At 37.0% G+C, this 19,247-nt stretch overlaps 1 protein-coding gene across 1 annotated transcript; it reads right to left on the reverse strand.

Moving 5' to 3' along the window:
* Positions 1-260: 260 nt before the first annotated feature.
* Positions 261-18,927, reverse strand: LOC108605016 (achaete-scute complex protein T8). The gene is made up of 2 exons (XM_017994583.1): positions 18,852-18,927; positions 261-1,843 (listed from the first exon to the last, which is right to left on the reverse strand). Exons 1-2 carry the CDS (start codon positions 18,925-18,927, stop codon positions 261-263), a joined length of 1,659 nt encoding a protein of 552 aa, XP_017850072.1.
* Between the last annotated feature and the right edge of the window lie 320 nt (positions 18,928-19,247).

Genomic DNA, 19,247 nt, shown 5'->3' on the forward strand with positions numbered 1-19,247 from the left:
TAGTTATAGCAGAAATTATGTATATAATGAAATTTTTGCTTATATAGCAACAAAGCAGAGCGTTGTTGGTGTAAAAATGTGTGCACCAATGTTGTGTTCACCAATACTGCAGGCTTAATACTAAGTGTGTTGGTGTTGGTGTCTTTTATCACTAAACATGACTATAACTATAAGCTATATACAAAATATAAAAGCTGCACAGCAGACTAACTAACTTTACACGCTATTGCTCTCTCGCTCTCGCGCTCTCTTTTGTTCTTTCAAAGACCTGGGGCATCAGATTTGGGTGTATGCGCCTCCCACCAATCAATGGCATCGATCATCGATTCATCGGACAGACAGCCTGCCGTATTATTGTTGGACTGATCATGCAGCACATCGGTGAATTCCTTTTTGAAGGATGGCAAGCCAACAACAACATTGTCATAGAAGGATTGCTGCGGCTCCTGATCATAGAAAGCGGGCAGCACTGGCGAGCAAAGCAATTGCTCCTCAGCTGTCGATTGCTGCTGCTGCTGTTGCGGCTGCGGCTGAGCGTAATTATGGCTGCTATTGGGGGAACGACTGTTGTTGTTGTTGGGCACAAAATCGCCCTCGCTGTATTCCTGTTTGATGAGTTGCTGCTGCTGCTGTTGTTGTTGTTGTTGTTGAGCGGCACACGCCTGCAACAAGAGTTCATTAGCAACTGCAATGGCGACAGGTGAAACTGTTGAAGTTGTTGTTGTTGGTGAGATGGGACTGGGACTGGTTGGCACGGGCGATCGCGATAAGTTTACACATGCAGTTGCAGTTGCAGCAGCAGCAGCAGCTGCTGTTGAGCTGTTGCTCAAACAATTTGTGTCAATTAAGGCATTAAATTGCTCCTCATCCAAGCTTGAGCTGTTTGCATCCAAAATATCGGGCGTTAACAACTGATAGGTGCTAGTGCCCGGAATGCGAACATATTGCAAGCCATTCAAGCTGGTGACGCTAGGCAGCAGCTCCTGTGGTTGTGGCTGTTGCTGTGACTGTGGCTGCTGCTGCTGCTGCTCCTCCAGCTCGTAGTTGCTAAGCGAATCATCAAACTGCTCATCCAGACAATCGAATTCGTCTTTGATAAACATGAAGCTATCATCGCCACTGCTTGAGCTATTAGCGCCGCCTAGCGGTGGAAAATCAAAGCCAAGCAAACGCTCCAGACTGCGTATGTATTCGACGGCCATGCGCAATGTTTCCACCTTGCTCAGCTTCTTGCTGGCGCCACGCCCAGCGCCCTGCGCCTCAAATGCCACCGAAACCTCCTCGGGTATGCGTTCGCGCAAAGCGGCAAATCCGTTGTTCACTTGCTTAACGCGATTGCGTTCGCGTGCATTGCGTCTGGCCACCGCTTGTGGCAGTGGCAAGCCTTTGCGTCCCGGCGTGCCAGCGATGCGTTGCACCAGCGCCAAAGTGTTGATGGCAACTTTGGGAGCGGCTGCCGCTGCTGCTGCTGCTGCTGCTGGTTGTGATTGCTGCTGCTGTGGCGCTTGCTGCTTTTTGTTAAGCTTTACGCGCTTGTTGTTGCTGCTGCTGCTGCTGTTGCTGTTGCTGCTGCTGCTGTTCGTTTTGCTGCTTGTTGCCAGCGCGCGTTTGTTGCTGCGTGGCGCATTGCTGGTTGCTGCTGCGGCGCTTTGCACTGCGCCCAACATGCCAAAGTCGCGTATTTTGCGTATTATTGTATTTTGATTGCTGATGTGCTGCTGCAGCGCATTGGCGCCACTTTCACTCAAAACATTGTGCACTATAATCTTGCCAAAGGCTTTGCTATTGGCGCCCAGTGGCGTTACAGCCGCCTTGCTGGGCGTGGCATTCTCCTTGCTGCTGCCGCCACGCATGTTGCTGCTGCTGCTGCTGCTGCTGCTATTGTTGTTGCTGTTGGGTGGCGTAGCGCTTAAGCTTAAAGCCGCCATTTAGTTGCTTTAGTTTATAACTTTTGAGTTTTGTTGTTGAGCGTTCAACGTTCGTTGAGCAACTGCTGCTGGTTGCTGCTGCTGTTGGTTGCTGTTGGTTGCTGGTTTGTGTGTTGCTTACGGCAGGACAGCTGCTTGCGTTCTGTGTCGCGTGCCCCGGTTTGCTGTCAATGGGGCGTTCAGCTCTCAGCGCCCTGACGCGTCGCAGTCGGCAGCGCAGTTGCTAACGGAAATGACTTCGTTGACTGATGGCGCATACAATGCACAAAAGAATAAAACGAATTTTTATAACGTTTACTTGATATCCTTAGCCTGCTGACTGCCGTGCAGCGCTGCCGACGTCGCTGCTGCTGCTGCTTATGTAAAACATAATGAAATGAAAACAAGCAAACGGCATTTCACACACACATATGACTTTTCATCCCCTAGCTCACACACACATGCACAATGGGCCTCACCTCAGTCAGTTGCTGCTGTCAGTTTCGGCTTTTGGGAAAACTAACATCTGATCCTGCCACTGCCGCAACGCTGATCCTGTCGCTGCTGCCGTCGCCTCTGTCGCTGCCCGCTTAAGGGTGGTTTTAGTTTATGCTGCTTGTTGGGTATATAACCGCCCCTTGTATATATAACAAACACATACTAAACATATTGTGCCGCTCAAGCTTTGGCTTTGGCTTAAGCTAAACAGAGACAGCAGCAGCGTTGAGAGAATTCTCTAGAGAGACACCTTAGTTCCCACACACACATCCTTAAAAGTGTATATAGTCTATATATATGCACATAGATCACCTTATGTGCTATATGCTATCTTATGGCTTTGCAATATTCACAAAATTCACATTGCATATTTTAATTGAACTAAATTCATTTGCAGACAATTTTAATATAAATGTTGTTGCTTTTCTCATTTAAATTTAACTTGTTTCAAGCTTTAGCAATATATATTTAAGATTGCATGTTTAGTTTTTTGCATCTTTAATTTTAAAAACTATTTTATTTGATGTCTTTAGTAATAGTTTTTATTTTGTAAATAAATTTTATTATTAAATCTATCTAAACTTATTTTCATTTTGTTTATTTCTATAGCAAAATACAATATATATACTTTTTTACTTCGGCATAAATTTTCTTACTTTATTTTCCAAATAATTTCCCCCCACTCTTAATAATTAGCTCTGGAGTCCCCCACCCACTCTTAACGATTATATCAAGTTGCTTAATCAAGTGAAGCTTGCAATTCGCCAAATCTATTGTTGAGCTAATTTGTGCCACTTAATCAATTTATTATTGTTGTTGTTGTTGTTGTTGTTGCGCGCTCAGAGCTCCGTGAGATTTTTGCTTTCTTTGCTGCACTTTCTAACCCCTAAGTGCTCTGCTGCCCCAGGTAAATAGCTGAGGGTGCTGGGGGTGTCTGCGATTTGCCAATTGTTGAGCTAATTAAAAGTAAGAAGAAAATTTGCTGTGCAGCGATAAATTCTAATTAAAATTGACAAGACAATATTTTTAAGAGGGGCTCAGAGGCAGCAATTAGGGGTACGCTGGGAAAATATCAAAAAAGATGCTGGGCCCAAGAGCTTGAGAAACTTGTTTCTTTTCTTTCAGTTTTTTCTTTTTGGGCATGCTACAGTTATTTTGTTGCTGCCAGGTAGTTGCACATAGACCTGAGTCCTTTTCACACATATATGCTTGTGTGCGTGTGTGCGTGTGTGTGTGTACTTGCTACAACAATTTATAAACTTGAGTTCACTTAAAAAGTTCAAGGAAACGACTTGCGTATTGAGTTGCTGCTGCTGCTGCTGCTTACCGGTTTAGATCCTTTTGTCAGCAGCCCAACAAGGAGTCAACAGCAGCGTGTGTGTGTGTTCATGTGTGTGTGTGCGTCTCAGTTGCGGCTTTTGTTGCTCGACAGCGCTTTGACTTGGTTGCTTCCCACTTTGCCGTGCGTAGACGCCTTTGTCAAGATCAAGTCCATGCAAGTCTAATTACAGTTATGTGCACAAGTATTTTGACACATGCACTTCAAAAAGTAAGCTGCTAAAATATCACATTTAATATTTTTGTATATTTTTAAAGCTTTTTTTGCTTTGCTGCAATTAATTTTGTTTATTACTTGCATTATTTTTGGGCTTAAGCTTAATGCATGATCGAGAATCCAGTTATAAGCAATGGGGGTTGTTGCTTATATAAGTTATAACCAAAAGCTGACAAATCTGTCAAGTTGTCTGTCTGTCTGGCATATTAAAATTCTTTAACCTACCCAAATAATTTTCTTTATGTTTCGTGCAGTTTACACTGAAATCGAAGCGCACATCCTGCAGTTGATTTTTGCTTGAGAAAATTCAACAATTTGTGCAAACAAAACAAAAAGGTAATAAGCATTTATTTGCATAAGCGGCATCGATTTCAATGGGAATGTGAAAATGTTGTTCGATATATTTTTCCTTTTTTTCTTTTTTTTGAGTATTTGTTGTTGAGCTGCCCCCAAGGTACCGTAAATCAATCAAGCAAAACACTTTCCCAGCATCTTGTCTAGTAAAATTAGCTTTACTTTACTTTGGCTGCTTCATTTTCTTCACTCCGTTGTTCTAGTTTTTGTAATATGATCGACTCCGTACGGTAGTTTGGCAGCTACTTGTCGTCGACTCAAGTGTTCTTGCTTGTTCTCTCTCAAAAATTCAAAAATTTATAAATATCCTGCGAGTCCTTTGCGCATCTGTGACTGCACATAAATTTTCTCTTATGCCAAGCAGCGCGCAACTTGAACAAAAGTATAAAAATAAAAAGGAATTATGAAATTTATGAGTGCACACACTTTGTAAGGACTCCAAGCGGAAATACAAATCCCTCAAGGCAACAATTTGGTTGGTGCTTAAACTCACAACACGGCATGAAATGAAGAGTAAAGTTCCTTTTTTTTTTTGGGCTCGGCAAATACTTAAGACTTGTCAAGTGGGCCAAGCTCTTAGCGCTTTGCTGCTGACAAAAGCTGGGTGCTACACTAAGAAAAATGCTACGAGACTCGTTGCTAGAAATAATGCAAATTAAACATAAATAATTTAAAATTATATAATAAATGACTAAAATAATAAAATACAGCAAATTGATTAAAATTCAAATTGTTGAAAATTGTGCAACGCTTTATTTTTTATAATTTATTCATCGCTATAGAATTAAATTTAAGCTAAGATCGCTGCAAATTGTAAAATGTGTAGAATTTATTTATAATAAAATTCTAACTCTAACTTAATATTTGATATAGCAAGCAATTTGTTATTTGAATTATTAATTGCAAATAAAATAAATTACTGCAAAAAATGTGATATTATATTTTAGAATTAATACAGTGAAGCTAACGGCATGCGACCGAAGTGTGCGTTCGCCTGGAAAGCAGCGCAACAATTGTCGAATGAAAATTGAAATTTTCCAAAGGCATGCAAGTTGCTTTAGCTGTTGTTGTTGTTGCTGCTGGATTTTGATTTTGGTTTTGAAACAATTGTCAAATCATTTCATTTCAGGGTGAGAGCCTGCGCACGTGCGCGCATATGCAAAGGAATTGCTTGGAAGGCGAGGCTACCTGGCGGACAGGATAGTCCGATGTATGGGAATATGGCAATTGGCAGTTGGGCGTTGGGGGTTGCTATTAAAATTACAGCAGAAAAACAATCTCACCCTCGCCGAGTTGAGCGCGGGACAAGTCGGGACAACAACAATACACAAAAAAAAAAACGCCAACATACAATGCTGTGGTGTTTGTTAAAAAGGGAACCTGGGTACGGACTGGGATGGATGGACAACTCCTATGCCGCATAAAACCGAACCCAAACTCGAACTCAAGTCATTGTCCAGTGCTGTTCGTTGAGCTCGTGTTCGATCCAGTCGGGGCGAAAAACATCTGCTCCTGCTGCAATCGCTCAAAATGCGTGCGTCTGTGTCCTGTGGCAATCAAACTATCAACCCCTATATCATATATATAGTATATATATATACTTAACCATATATAAAGTCTGGCTCCCCCTCTTGTTGCTGTCAACAATGTCCAAGCCAAGTTTCTCGCTCTCTCTCTCTCTATCTTGCGCTGCTTGCTGAGCGCGCGCGCGCGCTTGCGTCCTTAGTCCTGCCTACGCTGCCGCATAAAGTTTCAACAGGATTAGTAACGCTATGTCCTATGTGCAAGTAGCTCAAGTTGTCTGCATCTGTGTGCGTTAGTTATAAACATTATTTGCTATGTTTGGTGCTTTTCGCAACTTTTTGCTGTGCGCTACACTCAAATTTATGGGGCCTATGCCTTAATTTATGTAAATTTGTTTTGAATATCGCACAGCCTATAAGAAATTCAATTTACTAATTAAATCTAGTGTTAAAAAGTTGCTTATTTATTTATTATTTAATTATTTATTTAAATGCGCAAATGTTTGAATTACTTTGATTTTACTAGTTTTGAATTTGTGTATAAAACTAACAATTTACTACATGTTAAATTTTATAATTATTATGCATAAACAGAAAATGAAAAAAATATAAACATACATATAAATATTTTTATTAATATTAATTTAAGCGTAAATTAAATATTTATTTTAAATAACTATATGCTAAATTTGTATTTAAATATATATAATTTTAAAAAGATATAAGCCATATATAGGCTTTTAATATATTTGATTTTTTTAATTAATTTATATTTTAATTTGAATTTTTTATATTTGATTTTTTTAATTATCTTATTTATATGTTCTATTAAGCTTATTTAATTATTAAACACTTTGCAGCGCATTTCAGCAGTCGCATTAGTCCGACTGCAGTCAAAAGCGCTGACTTTAAGTTTGCTACCCTTCTGTTCAAATGCTTGCAACACGAGGGTGAATGCCGCCGCGCAGGCGCAACAATGGCGAAGGGATAACAAAAGGCGCGAAATTAATACGCGCACAATAGAAAAATTGCAAAAAAACGAACAAAAAAAACTGAAATAAATGGAAATCTATTTGCATAACTGATTTACAACAAAAAGCTGATATTTTATTTTATTGTATTTTTTTTTGTCATTTGGCAAAACTTGTTGCAAGTTGCAAAGGGGTGCGCACGTGCCTGGAAAAAAACGCAGAGAATTGTAAGCAAAAGGAAGGCAGCAAAAATTTGAAAATTCAAAATTAATGTAAAAGTAAAAAAACACACACGCGGCACTTTAATTAGTGCAGGCCACAGCCAAATGACCTTGCAACGCGACGTTGCGCACATAGCTACATATTAATGAGACGCGTGCGGCATAGAGTGTAAAAGAGAGAGAGAGAGAGAGAGGGAACGATTGAGAAATCAATGACTTGCCTATCAAGCTGCATGCCCCTTGTGCCACATGCATTGTTGTTGTTGTTTGAAGTGCCACCGCTGCTGCTGCTGCTGCAGGTGTTGAATGAACTGGTTGCCTTGCGCCTTATATATCATCTATAGCCAAGACTAAGCTCCCCGCGCTGCGCGCTGCACGAATCGAAAATGTTGTCGCGCATTTTAGCATAATTTTTGTTTTTTTTTTTTTCTTTTTGAAACACGCGGCTTTTAAAGCAAGTCGCGTAGCCTGGTCTGGCACATTGTTGAAACTTAATTAGTGCACGCATAGCTGCTGATCCGCTTAAGCTGTCTCTATCTCTTTGGTCGGCGCAGCGCATCGGAATGCCAGCCAGGTAAGCAGTAAGGTCAAGTTCAGCGCAAGTTGCCGCTTGGCTTAGGCACTGTTGCCACATCTGCATGCCCCACAACAGCGAAAATTTCATTCCTAAGTATGTCTAACATATTAAAAAAAAAAAACAATTAATTTGTAACTTATCTATTGGCAGCTGTTTTATTGCCACAACTTTTCTACATCTTATTCAATTTGGCCAACGAAAATAGCATTTTACTGCTTGCAGCTGAATCAAGCAGTTCAAGCAGTTTAAGCAGTTTAGCAGAGAAAGCAGCTTACAGCTTGAGTTGAAAAGCTTTTAAGCAGAAATTTAAATTTAATAAAAATTAAGTTTAAGCTTTGCATACAACTTATTTTGCTATCTAGCTTTATACTGCTGAATAAAATACATAAAACTGCTAAATTTAATGTATTTTTATTGCTACAAAGACAGCAACGATTAAAATAGTGAAGCTAATCAGCAGCTGATAGGCATTTTTTGAAATAGAATACCTTTTAATAATTACAGTGCTGATTACGCTATGTTATAAACAACGCTCAATTAAATGTAATGAATGCAGCCTTAATTTAAAAACGAAATTCTTTGCCATAGCAACCAAATTCAAAAAGCCGCACCCACAATACTTGAAAACTTTACAATCACTTGGCTTATTAATGACTTATGAATGGAATTTTCTATGTCAAGCATTGATTTCCTCTGCTCTGCTCTGCTCGGCTCTGCCTAATGATGCCTTCATCATCAAGACGCATTTGTGTATAAATACATTTGAGCATAATTGCCTGGCAACCCGTTCCCTATTATTATCAAAGGCACGCTTCAATGCATGCTCAAGTTGAATTGGCAAATTTCTTTCTTCAAGCATATAGTACCCATATATATTATTTTCAAATTGAAAATATTTACGGGCGGCTGCATTTTGCCGTTGGATGCGGTTTAGTCAGCGAGCTCCGATTACGACGAGCAATGAGGATTTAAATGCACTTGAATGATCGAAACGCTCGAGTGCTGCTGTTGCTGCTGCTGCTGCCACTGCTGCTGCTGCTGCCGTTGAATGCGTCAAAAGTGAATTGTAGGCTCATGGATTAGGCGCTACTGAAGTATGCCGACGCCGCCGTGTAAAACAATTGAAGAGAAAGAGATGGAGAAAGTACACTGCGGGAAATAGAAAATAGTTCAAATTTAAGTAACTAACATCACATAAATGTATATAATATAATATTAATAAAAACTAATAAGCATAACTTACAAATTTCTGAAGTTTTTTGTAGCATATTTATTTATAAATAAGTAAAATTTATTTATTTAGTTCAAGCGCTTTATTAACAAATTTTTGTTTATTCAAGACTTTCTTGAAAACTGACAACAATATTAAAGCCTAGGAAATTGGTATTACCAGATCTTTTTTCTATGCTGTCAGCATTATTGAAACTATTTTAATAATAATTTGAAATAAGCAAACTTTCTTATATACAAATTTTAGATAAGTTATTTATACAGAATCTTAGCTTTATATGTATGCACATATATAATTAATGCTTGTGAAATATAAATTACACTTTTGTATAAATTTTTTTGTGCAGTGTATAGCGCTTGCTCTACTTTTGGCTGCAGAGCAAAACAATTAACCTTTAATCGCTGTTGTAGCACTTTGGCTGGCATGCTGCCTCTTGTTGCACGTTGCACGTTGCCTGCTGCTTATGCCAGCGATAAGATTATGTCTATAACTTGGCTCTGACGACAGGCGCAGAGGACAAATTATGGCCCTATTGATAAGATAGCTCTGGCTATAGCCACAGCTGCGTCTTTTTTGTTTTTATGATTAATTTGAGTTTACAATTTCATGGAATCTTCAGCGACAAGAAACAGCAACAGTAGCTCAAATAGTATATTGCCAGCCACTGTTTGATCAAATGAATTGTGCATTTTTTTTTGCTGACCAGTGCGCTCACTCCCCATCATGCCACATATTGTTGCATGAGCTGAGCCATGTTGCAATGTTTACACAACAAACAATCAAAACTAGACAAACGCCCACAATTTCATTCTTTCGCTTTCTATGGCATTTGCACTTGTTTGTATTTTCGCTCAATTAAAAAAGTTGCCATTGCCAACAATGAAATCGAAATATAAAGAAACTACGATTTTTATATTTTTCCCTCATGTGTATTTTTTTTTTTATTATTATTTTCGTTCTGTTGCGCATTGTGACTTTTCTTTTGGTTTACTTTTGGGATTGCAATTTGGTAGTTTGCTCAATGTGCCCACATGCTGTGCTACTGTTGCATCCTCTGCTTCAGCTATCTATCCTTGCTGTATCCTTTGTTGGCCCAGCTTCTTGTTCTTTTATGCATTTTTCACGGAAATTACCTTTAGCTGTTTAAAAATCAACTAGCTGCTGTGACATAATTCATCAGCGCCTTTCTTTCGTTTTTTTATTTATTCTATTTATTATTTTTTTTTGTTATTAATGCATGTTGGCAACTTGCTACCTGTAAGTTGCAAGCATTTATTTAGAGTAGTGTAGTACAAAATAAAATACAATACCAAAATACTGCTTAAAGTATATAACTAAGCATACAAAAAAAAAATTAGAAAATTATTTAAACATGCAAATTGAAATTGTTTATTACTAAGATTATGTTAATATGGTATATATTTACTTAACTAGCTTGTTTATTATTTATAACTTATTTATTTTTTATCTTTATAATATCATAGAAAATATTGCTAACAATTTCATAGTTGAATTTCAGTTACTTACTTATATTTATATTTGTTCTTGTACGGCCAGTTGATTAGCCTTCGAATATGAATTTTATCTTGGCTAGGACACATTTTAAGTTATGTATTTAATTGAATTACATTTTTTTTACATTAAAACGCAATGGTGAGTAACTTTATATATAATTTTTAACATACAAATTTCAAGCTTATAATAAAAATGTATAATATGCGTAAATAATGAAGATTGTAATATAAATAATTATTTTGCACTTAAGTTTTTAATATTGTAATATTTTTTTAAATCAAATACAAATTAAAAATCAATTTTTTTTTGTATACTAATTTTACAGCTAACAATTAATCTGTACTTTCATTAAAGCGTGTATTTTTAATTTAATTAAATCTGCTTCTTACTTAGACTAGAATGCAACTTGCTTACCTTAAAGTCTGTGTATATAGGAAAGGAAATCTGAACAGACTCTGCTCAGACTGTTTGCAACAATATTATTGTTTACTTTGTTCTGTATTCTGTTGCACAGGCCTTGGCAAGGAATAAATCCTTTTCTTTATGCTTTCAAAACATTTTCTTAGCTGCCCGGGCTGAAAGACGATTGCGCAAATATTGTGCCCCCAGGAAAAAATTGTGTTCCTTTCTTTGTGCCACACTTTGTGTCAACAAGATAGATGCCCAGCTATCGCAGCGATGTGTGTCCTTTTGTGTTGTAGTCTAAGCAAACCACAAAATTGGCACAATCGCTGCAGATTTGTTGCAGCTTCTGGGAATGTGTGTTGCGACATTGTGTTGCACGTTCGGCACTCTGGGAAAATCGCAAAACTATCGAGCGTGATGTTTGTTTAATATTGCGATTTGCAGTTCGCTCAGCAATTCTCAGAAGCGAGAATTAAGCCTAAAAAATAAAGAAAAGGGTTTGCTGCAAGATTTTTATATTTGCAGCTGCAACAAAAATTAAGAAAAAAAAAAAAAGAAATACTTTAATTATTACATCTATTAGCAGACACTTTTTGTGTCTCTAGACTAGCTGAGCACTGAGCTGAGCGTGTGCCTAAGCGACACTTGAGCGACCTCTCTCTCTCTCTCTCTCGCACACTTGAGCTGCAGCTCTTGATATCTTATCAAACGGCGGCTTGTACCAAGAAGTGTAGTTCGCCTTTAGATGCAGCCGCCTTGGGCTTAAGGTTGAGAGTCGCCGTCAAGTGTCCTCGCTGGTCCTCTTGGCCGCCTGTTCAGGTCGCTGGCATGTTTGTTTATTTAACTGTGCACAAATTAGACGACAGTGCCTGGGGAATTTGCATTGCACTGAAAGAAAAAATATTATAGTTTAATAAAATGTTGCTAAATTTATTTATGGCTTATTCACATTTATTTTTCTTAAGCATGTTGAACTTTACTTATTTGCAAAATAACTATAAAAAGTTATTATATCTCTTTGTTTTTATATTTTATGCTATAATATAATATATAAATGTTCTGTAAATTCTGTTATGTAGCATTTATAATGAATTTATTTTTTTATTTTTAGTTTAAAAAAATGCAAGCACTTTTTATATTTTGTTAAATTTTATGTTAAATTTAGTATACTTATATGCAATATTATATTTAACAATTTATTAATAAATATTATACCAACATATGCTTAATGCTTGAAATACTTAACTTTGTATTAGTATTTTTTGCACAGTGTAATTGGCTGTCTGTCTGCCAATCTAGGCCACTTGACCATTTGTAGTTTTTGGGACGCGCCTATTTAGATAAGCCGACGAGGCAACGAGCAGCTCAGCTCAGCTCAGCTCAGCAGGTTGCAAGTTGCCGCCTGCTGGCGAAACTTAAATTGTGTGAAAGAGAGAGAGCTAGTCATAAACATTTTGCGCTAATTAAGTCATTTTGCCAGCTTAAGCATAAAATGTGTATTCAAATGCAGGCTACAAATCAATTTTATAATGGCTCTGGCCACTAAGATAAACAGAAGCTGGAGGCTGCAAACTGCACAGCGAGCGAGTTGGAGAGAGAGAGAGAGAGAGAGCGCAGACATAAACCGCTTGATTGGCATAGACCACACAGCAGCCAAAGTTGCGCTCAATGCTTGGGCAGAAATTAATTTGATAGCAAACACTCACTCAGTATCTATCTCTCTCTCTCTCTCTCTGTCTCTCGCTGTCTTACTCTCAATCTCGCTTGCAATCCCTTGTTAGGCTAATTGACTGCTGGACTCGAGCGCTGGCTATCAAGAGACCACCGTGTGTCCTCGCCGCGTGTTTATAAGTTGTTTGCCCCGCTCCTCAGCAAATGCCAACTGTCCAAAAAAAAAAACTGAAAGAAAAAAAAAAAAGAGTCAGCAGTCTTAGCCTCTGTCGGCGCTTTAGCAGCTCAATTAATCAGCATCAAAGGCTCTACTTACAGGTGTACTCAGCAGCAGCAGCTCAGTGGCTAGGGGGTGTGGGAATTTTTTCAATTCCTTGTCTGTTTATCTTAAGAACTCAATTTTTTGGCATTTAGCATCATTACTTAATTTCTTTTGCCGGTTGAAAGTGCAATGTGCAAGCAAAAGGGCAACAGTTGCTTGGATATAATTAAACTTAAATTTAAGACAACATTTTTGGCAATTTTTTCAGCCAGTAAGTAAGTGGTTAGTTCTTTTTAAGTTTTAGTTTGAAAATTGCAGCAACAACTAAATCATTTTTTAGACATAGCATAGACTGTAGGGTATAAATGAATAATTAATAAATGTATTTTAAATTTAAAAAAAAATCAATGCAAGTGTCTTAGAACATTTCAATTTTAAAAAGACAAATATTTCATTTATTTATTCATTTTAATTGTAATTTAGAATTAATTCTATATTACAATTTATGTAGCCAGGGCAACTTTCAGGCTTTCAGGCTGCTATAAATAATTATGTTAAGCGGTTAATATAAACTAATTAATGTATATAATTTATATTTAATACCGGAAAATATCCATAAATAAATAGAGTTTGTTTATTAATCAATGCACGAATTTGTTTTGAGCTATTATTATTTAACATTTTCTAAGCATTTCATTATTATTAACTTTTATTTGTAGAATTATTTGCTGCTTTTATATATAAATTGAAATTTAATGCTTAGTGAATAATAAGCGTAAGAAATATTTTATTTAAAAATTATTATTTTTTATTACAAAAATACAATCATTGATTTTATTACAATTTTTTGATTTTTTTCTATGCCCTAAAATATTCCCAGCTTATAAAACTGTCGCGCCAAAAAAGAAAAAAAAAACACAAATAGAGTTTTTCCAGCGAAATCCAAAACAATGATTAGACTTCAAGGATCAGCAATGAGAATACGCCCAGTCGCTAAACTGTCGCTTGTTGTTGTTGTTTTATAGCTGGGAATATATCAATGACAACATATCAATTTCAGTGCGCCTATTTCATAGGAAATTGTCAACAAACAAATAAAGTTTGCTACGACGAAAGTGAAATCGTAGCTGGGTTAAGGTTCAACAAAATAATCTTGTTCTTCTTCTTGCTGATGTTATTATTGTTTTTAAGGTTTAGGCTACTGATTGCATAATAAAACGCCCACAAAACATGTCAAGCGCCCTTGGCATAAAAATGAACTTATAAATCACAAAATTGAGAGCTGCCCTTTTGGATTTGGGATAGAGTTAGCTGCGATTTGGAGACACAAACTGAAGCGCGAGGCGTTGCCACCTAGAGGCAAAGCAAAGACTAGAGAGCAGAGCAGCTGGACTGGGATACAGTAGCGCTACCTGCCACTGCCACTGCCACTGCCACTTGTGGCATGTTTTTTATCAATGCATGTAGATCTTGCTTGGGGTTAATTAGAATCCATAATAGTCCCAAGTAGCGGCATCATAAATTACAAAACTGTCGCTTGAAGTTTGTCAATAGCACAGCATGCAACACACACACACACACACACACGCACACACATTTACATATATATTATGTTATTACTTGACTTTGCTTAATGAAAATATTTTGTAACATAAATTATGAAAAAATGTTTTCAGTTGACAAACAAAATTAAACAAAAATCAAAAAAAATTAATGTTGCATGCAGCCTTTTGTCGCATTTGCTTGCCCCGCGGCCAGCATTGAGTGCAAACGGTAAATGTTGCACCTGCGCGCATCCTGCAGCTGCCACAACGACGGCGGCAACTTACAGGTGTGCGCGTGCCCAGGACACGCAGCGAAAGTTAGTCCTCGTCCTGGGCTTATCTCGACTCGACGCTGCATTAAGCGCATTTAGCCTCGCACTTGATTATGAAACTTCCGGTGAGCGCCCAAAATGCCGGTGATGAGCGGAAATCACAACAACAACAACAATAACAATAATAGTACCAAAGCTTGCTCGCTTTCCGGCCTTCGCGCTCATTTGTTTGCCAAATTGAAATGCCATAAAATTTACACTTGCTGCATGCAACAACAATTACGTTGCAAGTCCCCAATGCTCTAGCCCTGCACTTATGTTAACAACAGGGCAATGACCATTGCCAACAACAAATAGCAACAACAGCAACTTTAATTGCACAATGCAACAAGTTGGTGCACCACACAAAATTTGTTAGTCTAAATTAATATAAAGCAAATACTAAAATAAAATAAGTAATCGGGTTTTTCATAATAATAATACTTTGTATAATAATAAGCTTACTCATTTACTAACTACAGCATATTATTTTATATATATATATATATATATTTTTTTTTTTTTAAATATTAAATTATTATTATTATTATATTGAAAATAAATGCTCTTTGAATATTAATGTATTATATTAATAATAAAAATACTTTGTATAATAGTAAGCCTACTAATATTAATACAAATTTAATACAAATTTAATAATATATTTCAGCATATTTTTTATCATTTAACTTTTTATTTTATATATTAATTGCTTGTGCTTTTTTATGGCCGCTACTTTGGAAATAAATGTTCTTCGAATATTAAAGTTTTATATTAAAGCGTAGCAAAGCAAACTGATAAGTGGTTTCGTAATATAATTTTATTATATTTGAGTCATTTAACTTTTTATTTTATATATTAATTGCTTAGGCTTTGCTTATAGGATTTTTAAAGTATTATATTTAGTATAAGTTTCACGTAATATAATAAATAAAATTATTATATAAATAATATTTATAATGTTCTATGCAATTCTTATTTATAATTAATTTAAAAAAAAATGTATAAATAATTAAAAGCTGCATTAATTTAGCAATTTATATAAATTTCTTTACCTGCTGCTTTATTATTATTTAATTTAGCTCAATTGTGTGGCTTACAAAATTTATTTATTAATTAAAATATTCTGCTTTCCTCAATTATATTTAGTTTGTAATGAAAGTTTAATTGAAAACTTTGTCGGCTGTGCAATTGCGCTGCAGTTTTGCTTGCATAGATTGGGGGAGAGCGAGCGTATGTCCGTCCGTCTGACAGACAAACAGACAGACAATCGTAGTAAGTAACGACGTTTTCCGTTAACATCAATCTTGAAGAGCGCGAGTAAGAGCGAGAGAGAGAGAGTGAGCAATGCGTGGTGTCGGTCAATGAACAGTCGAGAGAGAGCGCTCCAAAAGACACAGACAGCAGCCTATAGCAATTTACACACACACATATATGCATGTGTGTGTATATGATAAACTGCAAGTCTAACTAAATGACCCGAGGACTATTGTGATATTTTATTGTATTAAATCGCATCCGATATACAGAGACGCAAACGTTGAAGCTGCAGCTTTGAATTCGCACGTTGCTTGGCAAGGTTCATGTGGCTGTGGCAAGTTGGGATCGATCGATCGATCGGTCGATGGATCGAAGCATGAATGAGTAGAATGAAATGGCAAACAGGAAGCGCCAACTTGCGATCAAGCTCTTAAGCGTGTTATTAGTGTGTAGCGGCATATTTATTTATTATTATTTGGCTAAAAACTGAGAGAACAGAGCGAAGAGAGTGAGAGAGGGAGAGAAAGAGAGAGCGAAAGAGTGCAATGATCTTTAAAAATTAAAAGCAAGTGTAAAACAGATTTAGCTTAATGTTGATTGAAGTTTACATTTAAATGAAATGAAATTTGTTTAAGCAGTTAAGTTAATTTATATTGCAAATTTGTTAAATCGTGCTTACTTATAATTAAAATTATTATAGTTGCTATATTTATTGCAAATTTCTTGTGCAACTTGCTGCTTTATATTAAAAACTTTTGCTTTTTAGCAATTTATGCGCACTTTTGATTATTATATAGTTCAATTATATTTTTTTGCTCAGCTAATAATTGAAATGTTTTCAAATTATTTAAGTCAAAAAAACTTTCTTTGCGCTGCTTTTAAAGTGAAATTCTCAACGCTCCATTTTAATTTTTTTTTTTTAGATACAAGTTGCGAACAAAATTCATTGATTACTTAACTTGTGGCCTGTTGCACATTTTGGCATTTTAGTGCTTGCGGCATGCCACACAGCAAAGAAAAAAAAATTAATTTCTACATTTAAAGTGCAAGTGGTGAACTTGAATTGGACACTGGGGGATTTAGAGCTGTGCTTGCCACAGAGCATTGACCGCATGCCGCCAAAGACAGCAAGACAAAGAAAAAGAAGAAGCAACAAAAATTCTTATATATATAGCATATCGATATATAAAAAGCGAAATGAAGAACAATTAGTTTAATTATGCTGAGAACAAGCGCATGCAGCTTTTATTTTTTGGGCCATGAGGTGACAACGATGAGCGACGATGATGAGCGAGCGAGAGCGAGAGCGACGCAGCAATTGTGTAATTTTAGAGCCAACTTGTTAGCCACGGGTCCCGCATATAAGCAACGACGTTGTTGCCACCAGCTGTCAGACAAGTCAAAAAAAAAAAAAACGCAAGTCGCTAGAAAGAGTGAGCGAGTGAATGAGAGCGAACTGCTGTCGTCGCTCCATATCATTAGTTGTAATTGATCCTGTGTGATCTTTTGATTTTGCGTCAAGCCTTTTGCCTTCAACATTTTTGCATATATGAGCGACGCTGCTCTACCTGCAACAAGCAAGCAGCCTACTGTTCTGTATTGTTTTTTATTTTTGTTTTTTTTTTTTTTTGGGGGCACTGCCGCTCATTAACATGATCATCAACGCTGTCGTATTTGCTTGACTGCCAGCCAAATTAAAAAAAAAAAAAGCAGCAGCAGCAGTATTTTAAACTGAGAGACGCGCTTTTGCGTTGCGTGTGCCACAAGCTGCCCCCATGTGGCAAGCCACTTGACTGGCTGCCTGCCTGCCATTTATGCTGGTTGCACGTAATTGACTTGGCTTGGTCCTTGGCATCATTTAAATAGCTACTGCGGGCGAATATTTAACTAAGTAAGTGCTCCCCTCTCTCTCTCTCTCTCTCGCTCGCACGCTCGCTCATTTCATATTTAGCATATTTGCTTAGAGTTTTTGAACTTGGCCAACACACAATAATGTTTTAATTTATGTGCTGCAAATTTTGGGCTGACTGGCAATGTGATTGCCCACAAGCATTCCCCAATTCGCTGGGGCAAGCGGCCAATCCAAACCAAACTCCCCTGGGGCGCATTGAGTGTCATTTAGTTAATGGACCATAAATTGCAACGATTGCTGCCCCTTTTTTCTGCTTCTGCAGCCGCTCGCAAGTCTTGACTTGAAATGTTGCATTTGAAATTGGCAGCAGCTTCAGTTGAGGCTGCAGCTACCAATTTAAGCAGCTAAAAATTAATTAAAATCGTCTCATAGTTCTATTTGCACACTTTTAAATTATAGCTAAATATTATTAACTAAGATCTTATTGGGAGTTCTGTTGTTTTTGTCCAGTTGTTGGCAACAAATGTTATGTCTATATATCCAATTATGCATATAAAGCAATATATAATGTAAAATATATTCTACATAAGACTTTTTTGTGCTTAATTTTATTTTAAATATTTTTTCAACTTAAAAAGCTTGAAAAACCAGCAGCAATGATTTAATTAACATCAATGTAAGTACTACAAATTATTTTTGCATTGTTAAATTAAATTAAAAATGCATAAAAATTATACATTTATTTTTAAAATTTATAAAATGCTTATTCAACATGTTTTGTTTGCTTATAAATAAAATATTTAAAGTATTACAAACATTCTCATCCGTAAGCTAAGGCTGCTGCTTCTGCAGCTTTAGTTATATAAATAAAATAAATATTTAAAATATCACAACATAACTAAAGCTGATGCTAACACTTAATTAAAGTCTATGTTTAACCTCAAACTTCTTTATTGATTTATTGTAATTTATTGCAAATTTCAATTTTGTTAAATAAATATTTGAGATGCATGCGCATTTGTTACCGTAAAATGACTTACCACTTGCCACAAGTGGCAGCTCTGCTGGCACTGGCGCTGGCGCATCATTAGCTGCTTGTGCTGCTTGAACTTGCCACTTGCTGTGGCAGCTCACAGCTGCTGTTTGGTTAACGCCGAGTGGGCGTTGCAGCTTCATCAAATAAGTAAAACAAACGGTAAAAGTTTTTAGCTGTTGAAAGCTGCTGCTGCTGCTGTGGCGGCGGCGCCTGCGTCCTATCGACAGGACGCATCAGTAAATTTGCGAATTTTTACGCTGTAGACAACACACGCGCACGAACTGAAGACTCAAGCATAATCCCAGCTATGATGATGTGTTGCATGCAGCTTCAACTTGCCTCTGCCACTGCCACTGCTGATGATGATGATGGTGATGAGTTTGGGTAGCAGCCAGCTTGATGCTGATGGTGTTGATTGTGCGCCAGTCAAGTGTAAGCTGCACATTAGTCAAAAACAAAAACAAAAAAAAAAACAGCAAAGCAAGCAAAAAAAAAAAAATAAACTTATGTTGCGCCAAGAACTTAAGCGGCTTAAGCACAGCAAGCAGTCTGGA

Source organism: Drosophila busckii, chromosome X, assembly GCF_011750605.1.
Source record: "Drosophila busckii strain San Diego stock center, stock number 13000-0081.31 chromosome X, ASM1175060v1, whole genome shotgun sequence".
NCBI classification, from domain to species: Eukaryota; Metazoa; Arthropoda; class Insecta; order Diptera; family Drosophilidae; genus Drosophila; species Drosophila busckii.

What these genes read in the sequence shown, in the direction of transcription:
- LOC108605016 (XM_017994583.1), bottom strand. Translation starts at nt 18,927, where the DNA reads ATGCGTCCTGTCGATAGGACGCAGGCGCCGCCGCCACAGCAGCAGCAG. An exon ending in AACAGCTAAAAACTTTTACC is followed by an intron (nt 1,844 to 18,851) that starts GTTTGTTTTACT and finishes ACATGCGTGGCG; the next exon opens with GCAGCAGCAAGGAGAATGCC.